Source organism: Oscarella lobularis, chromosome 14, assembly GCF_947507565.1.
Source record: "Oscarella lobularis chromosome 14, ooOscLobu1.1, whole genome shotgun sequence".
Lineage (NCBI taxonomy): Eukaryota > Metazoa > Porifera > Homoscleromorpha > Homosclerophorida > Oscarellidae > Oscarella > Oscarella lobularis.
In genome coordinates, this window is record NC_089188.1 from 288,281 (window position 1) to 296,381 (window position 8,101).

Genomic DNA, 8,101 nt, shown 5'->3' on the forward strand with positions numbered 1-8,101 from the left:
CATTCGTCGACGAATGTCTTTGACAGATTTCTCCTTTTACGACGAATATAAAAGGCAACGATGAAAACGATCAGCAAAAGAATGACAACAAACGAGCAAGTGGAGGATATTATCACAATACCAAAATTTGAAGAATCTATGAAGAAACGCAAGAGGTGCGTGTTAGTAATATAAAGTACACTATACCGCTCTGTTATAGTTTGCAGTAAAATACAGTGATTTCCCACCCACGGATACGAAACAAAGGGTCGGAATAGAGAGGCATGCAGTCGTTCTACAGAAGACGCCTTTCTTTGGGGAGCATACTATTTTCCGATTTTACGGTGTAGTGTTACAGTCGAAGTCTTTCTAACTTAGATGGCGGTCGGTGTGTACGCAAGTGATTAAGAGTCCGGGCCCCCAAAAGTGGTCGCAATGGACAGGTGGTCGCTACATAAGGAGGTAGTAGCTGCAACAGGTCTTAGAGCAATTAGTTCCTTACCAGATACACTACTGACCACACAGTTTTTTCCATCGTCCATAAAGCCAACATTGCATGTGCACTTATACGATCCGTTCGTATTCGTACAGTTTGCATTCATGTGACACAGAGATAAATTCTTGCACTCGTTAATATCTTCGCACATGAATCCGTCTCCAGTCCAGCCACTAACACATTAGCAGTAAAACGAGCCGACAGTACATTAGTGCAATTTGCATGAGGATCACATACGCGGCAAGAAGCGCACTCGTCGAAGTCATCGCAGAGGCTGCCGTTTTTTAGCCAGCCACTTCTGCAGTTGCAACTATAAGAACCACCTTTAAGAACGCACACCTGAGAGGTCGCGGTACAGTTGTCGCACACACTATAATCTAAAGACAGATGACAACTTGAAGATGCCTCGCAAGCAAGTACAGATGTCACATATACCAATGCAGGTCGTCCCGTTTCCTGAGAATCCGATATTGCATACACATTCGAAGGAGTCGAGTGTATTCACACAAGATGCGTCAACGCTACAATTATGAGAGTTGTTGTGACATTCATCGAAATCTAAAGAAACATTGCATGTATGATTGCATGTATGCATAGAGCCTTCTTCGTGTCGCATACCAAATATTGCTGGCATCGAGCACACGCTCGACAATTTCTGAAAGCAATCGCGTGAGTTCCAGCCAGTCGTTGTTGCAGCTACACAATCGTGTGTCTCTCGATCCGATAGCGTCTTTGTACTCTCGGATGAACTCCATCTTGCATAGAAATAAGGAGAGCCATCTGTCCAATTGTACATTCCTTCACTGTCGATGTCATTAAGTCCGATCCACGCCTCCCTCACGCCGAGCATTCCAGAAAGGCGGTTCATTTCCTGCAGAGAACTAGTGCTGACAAGAGATCCTTTCCTCCACCGCTCGCTCCACCGCTCGCAGTTGGCCAATGATTCGTGCCACGTCTTCAAAGCGTCATTTCGTCGAAAGCACGACTTCCCTATAAGATTCCAACTATTCGGACACAAAAAGTCATCTAAGAGAAGAAAAAAGAGTTGATTAATGAAACTTGAAATGCTGCAACACTGACAGCCTCGACGACTTTCAGTTGGAGCTATGTCAATTTCAGTTGTCCCATTCAATGTTCCTGAAAATTTTATCTTTTTTATGGCAAGTGTCGTGCGATTAGAATCAAAGTGGCTTACTTTTACAAACGTATCCAACATTGGCGGAACAATTTTGAACAGACCAACCGAAGTGTAGTCCGTCAAATCCAAACGTGACGCACTCACCCTTCTTCTTGTACGCCGGCTCATACTTCGCCCACATGCTGAAAGCGGCGGGTGTGCCATCAAGCCACGTAAAGCTACCCGTCGTGTCTTTGTAAACCAAGCCAATCCAGTACGCCAAACCATTGAGACCAGACGATTCTTTCGCGATGAAGAAATGTTCACTTATGCATCTGAATGAAGCTAGTTGGGCGCCGCCGCGCATTTGGCATTCAAGAATGGCGCGATCTTGCGCGACGCTCTCATTCTCCCTTTTGGACAAATGAAAACAAGCGTTATTAAAATGTACTTCATCTTCAAAGCATCGATTGTCAAAGGTTGGTGCAGCTACTTGGCGAACTTTGTTGTCCAAATCAACTAGGAAGAGATAATAAACGACGAATCAAGTGGCAATCTCACGTACCTAGAGCTATTTTGCATACGACTTTCTTAGAGCTCCTGCAATCAGCCGTCTTCCAATAGCCAGTGCGAGAGTCCATAGCAACGCAATTATAAAGATCGCTCAGCCCCGGTTCTCCTCTAGCCCACATAGCGTAACTGAATGGAGAAGAACATTCACACATTAATTTGCAGGCACTGCATGCAGTTCTTTCTTACCTGAAGGGGTCATCATTAATCCACTTGTACTCATCATTACTTCCTCGCTCTAAGCCAATCCACACGTCTTCGCCAATGCTTTCGCCTTTCGACTCGACCTCCGCCAGGAGAGACATAACAAAAGCATGTTCATATGGACTGCTAATGCTCAGCAAGCTACGACCGCAATGCCTTTCAACAAGATCCCAACGATCGAAGAGAAATCTGCTACTTTGGTTCGAAAGAGCATAACAATAGCCAGCATAGAGAAACCAACCAATAGGACAATCTAGAAAATAAAAAGAATTATTGCTTGAAGAGATTGGTTTATCCCTTAATAAACATTAAAATACGCTGGGCTGGCGTCCGACCAGCGTCAGCATTCACACCAAAACGCAGATACTGACGCTAGCATTGCGTGCGTCTAAGACGCTTGGGCTAGCCTTTGGGAGCAATCCCTGCATCACACCCAATGTCAGACAATGGGATATCGATTAATCATACAACTTTAAATAATCATCGTCGAACTTAGTAATGACAACAATCATTCTCTAAGTTAACTTGAATAGCCAATTGCACATAGCGGGCCAAAATAACGACGCTGGCCTAATTGGTAATGAGAAAGATTCGATGCAAACGTAGACGCAACCCTGACAGACGCGACCCGGACGCCGGACACACGCAGGCCCAGCGTCACCTAACGAGACCCCGCCCTTAAATTACATTTTCGCTCTTCACAAACAACTACTGGTTCATGGCACGATTCATTGCTTTGCCACTCGATTTGGCGAAAATCGCAATCTTTGAAAGCTGTTTCCGTTCCTTTGCAACGTGTACCATTGATATAGATATAGATCATTGTGTCATTTGAATTTTCGTGAACGCGCCACTCTGTTGAGATCGCTCTCTCGAAGCCAAATTGGCGACAGACAACGTTGGATTCATTCCAAGTCCACTCGCTGTCGCACACGACGCTCCACGTTGTGTTGAGATAGACTTCGACACGTCCTTTGCTCCCCTTCGTCCCACCAACACCATTGACCAATCGTATGTCCCACTCTGGTATACCGCACTTGATTTCAAGGATATAGCTTGAACTCCTTATCAAATAGAGATTGTTATACAGATGGTATTCTGCTACGCCGTTCTCCTGCAATGAAAAGCAGTCTTCGGAATTGCACGAGATATTTCTGCACAAAGGAAGTCTAATGCCAGGTGGACGGTCACCGTAGGACTGCCATTTTCCTTCACCGTATCCCATATGCCGACAAATGTTTTCAGCAGAACGATTTAACGACTGCTGATCATGTCGATCATGATCAATGCAAGCTCGTTTCCATAAGTTCCCCACTCCAATTTCCATACGCCTTTCGCTAGAACTGTTCACAAGTTGCGCAGAGCTGTTCACAAGTCGCACGGCGAGACTCTGAACGCTACCAGATCGACAAGAAACGAATAGGTGCTCATTGCACGTCGCTAACCGCGTAGTGCAACTGCGAACTGAAACGTCATTTTCCGTGCAATAAACATCGTGAGAAACAACTTCGCCTTCTCCAATACGAGAACTAGCTTCCAATAGACCATCGTAATTCATTTGTCGACACGCTGCAGCTGCCGTTTGACTAGAACTGTAAATATCTTTCCTCAGGCAGACGCCTTTCCATGAGCCGTCGATATATATCTCGAGACGGCCTCTTGTAGGCAAAACGTCGTCGACAAGTCGCACTTCACCGTCACGCAATTCTGCCAAGAAAAGAGTACGTCGTTGTTTTATTACAAGCAAGAATGAGCGCGCCTTACGTCTGGACTTTTTGCATATAAACTTGTGTCGAGATGAGCAGGAGTCAGCGTTCCAACGAACTGATGATGAACCATTGAGACGAGTAAACAAGAGAGTTCCACATAGGGCTTCTCCTTTGAATGCCTTCAAAGAAGTCCAGCGGGCGTAAGTCAACGGAGAACCGTCTGCCCATCGATATCTGTTAACGCCTGTTGCCGCTGATGGCGCTCGCAACAGACCAAAGAAGAATGACTCTGACTCTTTCAGATTACCAATCGAATTTTCAATTATAGCTGTGATGGTTTCGTCTTCGTTTACGCTTTCAATAGATAGTAAAGAAGCTCCATCGCTAGAGCACAAATCGGCTGCCTCGGACCAATTAGATGTGCTGGTAGAGATATAGAGACACGAAGAGCGAGAACAGTACCAATTGTTACCGCCACAATCTAAAAGAAAACGATTCTCTTAAGTACAATTTAAACGATTTGACGGCATAGTACTGTACCTTTACACCGATACGTGAAATCATTCGTAGCGGCGGATTCGGTACTTGGCACGATGACCGCCATGACGAAGGCGACAACGACGAGAAATCGAAAACATTTCATTGGTGCGACAATTGGCCGAAAGACGGTAGAGTTGGATGAAGAACAGGCAAAGTTGATTAAGCAACCGTGACGAAGCCGAGAAGAGCGATGATTTTTTCGATGAGCGAAAATAACAATGACAAAGAGAAGGAAGGCAAAGACCACCGAAGCTGCCAACGCACAACTGGAAGTTGAAGACAGAGTGCTATCATCAACTGGCAAAACCAAAGAAAAACTATTTGATCTGGCGGAAGAAGAAAATACTATTACCTTGCATTGCAGCACTAATGTCAAGCTCTCCAAAAGTACTCATAAATACCTCATCCTAAAAAAAGACTAGGTGAGGACATCACTCCTCTTTTGCAAGCCTCGCAAGCCTCGCAAGCCCCGCTCTTGCAACTGAGACCGCCCTATATTGTAGGTACGTGCCGCCTTCACGAAACCTCTGGGCCCCGCGGTACAGCGACGTGCAGCCTATTACGCGGGGTATATACACATCAGACCGTTACGGTCCATCATAGATGTGAACGAAGCGCCAATGCCAGCGCTGGGAGGAACACGCACAAATTGGGTGCGTGTGCGTATAATAATTGCATTAGCGTGACGATGACGAAGACGGGCTTGGCTCTAGCGAGGCTCAACTATCGCTTTGCACCAGTCTGTCCGCAAGCAGCTTCCCCACTCGTTCGTTCTTTGCACTCTTGAAGCTACGGAATGCCCAGATAAGAGCCTTCTCAACTAGATGGCGATCCGCTTTGCTCCCTAAAAGGTAAATTCATTCATACGCGACTCGATTCGCCTAGCCACGAGCCTTGTAAGGAAGCATAAGAAAGGCATTTGATGCGAGATGTTTTAACAGACGCGGAAGCGTTCATTTTACGTCGCTAAACATGATACAGTGCAGATGAACAAACATTTTCAATAACGCTGCGAGCACTCACCTCCACGCACGTAGCATCACACCTCAGCCATGAACTGTGACGAGAGACGTTCTTCCCTTTGAAACAGAGAAACTAGAGAGAACAAACCGAATAAGAGTGCGGTGGGATCACAAGTGACTGAGGACATGAGTAACATACGGTGTTAAGGCGACGTGCTCACATCCTGCTGACGAGAAACATCGATTACAAACGTTTCCTCCTCGCTGGACAGAATGCAAATTAGACAAACTTGATCGGTAGGACGGTTGCGACTGTGAGCGACACACGCCGTTCTATTGGCGAAAAATTGAATGACGTCAGAGAACGGCGAGTGTTCTTCGCCGAGAGACGACTTGGCGACGATAAGAGCGACGAATACGATGAGAAGCGACATTTACAATCACCCCTCCGTATAATGCCAAGAAAAAGTGAGTGCGTCACTAATGAGACGACTGCAGATTTAGACCCTTTTTATGTTCCATGTCCACGCCCTTCGGTTACATCACAAGATGATGCCTTAATTAATAGCACGAGGCGATTTAGTAAATAGTTTACGGGCCCATTCTTGGCGTCCAACATAAGCTTCCATTGGATAAAGGCTGTGAATGGTGTTTCCTTCAACAAGAGACACAAATGCGTATAATCAATAAGATATGCCTTGGCTGGCACTGTGTCTACCAAGGCAGTCTACGCAGTAAAAAACGTTGTCAATGCAGTGAACGACACCGTCAAATGAAATAAACGGCGTCGTCATTGCAGTCAAACATTTCATTTGGTAGACAACCTCTGTCGAAAAATAAAACTAAAGCCCTACGTTACCTCATTATTACCTTTCCAAAACAACACTGACGACCAATTGGAACACAGGTTGACATCGTGTGAGGCCCCTTTTGAGGGTTCAACTTGACCCGGACCACGGGATTTTTGCTCGCCGCGGCCATTGTGAACATCGCACGTTGCTTTACTTCAAGCAACATGGAGAACAACCCCTTAGCTTCTCTTTGATCATGGGAAAAGAGAAATCGACTTACGACAGAGGAGGCAGGAGCTTCGAAAGAGTGACGGATAAATTCGGCGCTTGGGCGATGGGAAAGCACAAAGATGCGTCAATTGCTCCGTATAAGTGTAGGCCTTGGAGATATCGTCAAACACAAAAATCAACTCGCGTCTGTGAGCCTTACCTTACGTTTTGCATGAGAAACACTGCTCGTGAGACCACTTAGGGAGCCTCACTTTCTCGTTAAGGTTCCAGAACCTACGAAAAGTAGTTTGAAAGGCATTCCACTATAGCCGAAGCATGCCTTGCGAAAAAATTCAGTCAAAACTAAAGGGTTACCACCTAGGGTCCCGTATCAAGTCTCGGACACCATCAAACCCCGGACAGCGTCTCGCGTTCCCTGACGATCGAAGGCAGCCGCCGGTTGGCTGCGCTGGAAGCCTAGGCCATAACGTAGTTTTCCATGAATAAGGTACGTGGCGATCGCTCCGAGTAGAGGAGAGACACGGCTTTGTTTGTTTTTTTAGGGTGTCATCTAACCTCGGACGGAGTAATCGTTTCCGGACAGAGGCTCTCTCTCGTAAATGGTAAGTTCTTGCCTAGGAAAGTTATACATCGATCGAAAGCGTGAACACTGCTCTATCGAATGCCATTTAGACTTTGCCGATACGCCAAACCACTGCCGAGGAAATGGCGTTTGAATAGAGCTACCTCAGGTATCAAAAGTCGGACACCTACTTTTATTTTTCAAGTGAATCTTTATTGTAGCTGTGGGTTAGAGATGCACAAGTATTTGCTAAACAACCCAAAGAACAGAAGAGGCTCTCGGAAACGACGTCAATCGTGCAAATCGAACAATGAGGCTCTCAGCAACGACCTCAGGCATTTAAAACTAAAGGTAAGGCTCTCGGAATCGGCCTTAGATCATTCAAACAAAAGATGAGGCTCTCGAAAGCGACCTCAAAAATCGCTGTAGTCAAAATCGCTGTCAATTTTCTTCCGCCGCTGCCTCTGAGATCGTATCGGTTGCCTTTTCTCAGCTTCATCTTTCTCTCGCAATATTTTTTCTTCTGCCGCTTTTTGCCTCGCCAATTTCCTCTCATTTATAGCCTTTTTCTTTTCCTGTCTTTCTTGAGCTTTTGCCTCTATCACTGCCTTCCTCTCTGCCTTCTTTTCTATCTCATCTTTTTTCTTCTGTCTACTTTTTTGATATTGGCTTTGCTTGTCATAATTTTTGCCGTTGGGACACTTCTGCTGTCCTTTGAAGCTTTTGGATTTGGCAGGGCTGGCAGGCAAAGCAAGGCAGGCACGGCAGGTGGTTTGGAAAGAGGCTTTGCACTGGCGTGAGAGAGCACTTTCTTAGAAAATATTTTTTTTTCGTTGACGGGTCTTGGCTTGAGAACCCACTTTGATTTGAGACTGGTTTCCGGGACAACAGGAGATGCTGGCAAGCTGAGATCTTTGACAGAGTTCAGCCACTTTTCATT

General features: G+C 45.8%; 1 protein-coding gene and 1 long non-coding RNA gene across 10 annotated transcripts; one reads left to right on the forward strand and one right to left on the reverse strand.

Moving 5' to 3' along the window:
* Position 1: 1 nt before the first annotated feature.
* Positions 2 to 7,043, reverse strand: LOC136195205 (C-type mannose receptor 2-like). 8 transcript variants are annotated; one of them, XM_065984493.1, is made up of 21 exons: positions 6,799 to 7,043; positions 6,649 to 6,748; positions 6,448 to 6,581; positions 5,868 to 6,232; positions 5,777 to 5,804; positions 5,639 to 5,710; positions 5,509 to 5,581; positions 5,353 to 5,459; positions 4,968 to 5,022; positions 4,616 to 4,912; positions 4,131 to 4,556; positions 3,054 to 4,073; positions 2,352 to 2,619; positions 2,158 to 2,291; positions 1,671 to 2,111; positions 1,556 to 1,612; positions 1,094 to 1,501; positions 911 to 1,033; positions 713 to 852; positions 482 to 648; positions 2 to 136 (listed from the first exon to the last, which is right to left on the reverse strand). In XM_065984493.1, the coding sequence occupies exons 7-20, from the start codon at positions 5,570 to 5,572 to the stop codon at positions 610 to 612; spliced, it is 3,579 nt and encodes a 1,192-aa protein (XP_065840565.1). In that variant the 5' UTR covers positions 5,573 to 5,581; positions 5,639 to 5,710; positions 5,777 to 5,804; positions 5,868 to 6,232; positions 6,448 to 6,581; positions 6,649 to 6,748; positions 6,799 to 7,043; the 3' UTR covers positions 2 to 136; positions 482 to 609. The 8 variants fall into 8 exon arrangements, with proteins under 8 accessions (XP_065840565.1, XP_065840561.1, XP_065840563.1 ...); XM_065984489.1 differs by having other exon boundaries at positions 482 to 852; positions 5,868 to 6,108; positions 6,173 to 6,232; positions 6,799 to 7,042; XM_065984491.1 differs by having other exon boundaries at positions 482 to 852; positions 6,804 to 7,042.
* On the forward strand, positions 6,957 to 8,092 carry LOC136195224 (uncharacterized). Of its 2 annotated transcripts, XR_010671837.1 has the most exons (5): positions 6,957 to 7,086; positions 7,142 to 7,201; positions 7,272 to 7,330; positions 7,383 to 7,512; positions 7,570 to 8,092. It is a non-coding gene; the product is annotated as an uncharacterized lncRNA (long non-coding RNA). The 2 variants fall into 2 exon arrangements; XR_010671836.1 differs by having other exon boundaries at positions 7,383 to 8,092.
* The last annotated feature ends 9 nt before the right edge of the window (positions 8,093 to 8,101 follow it).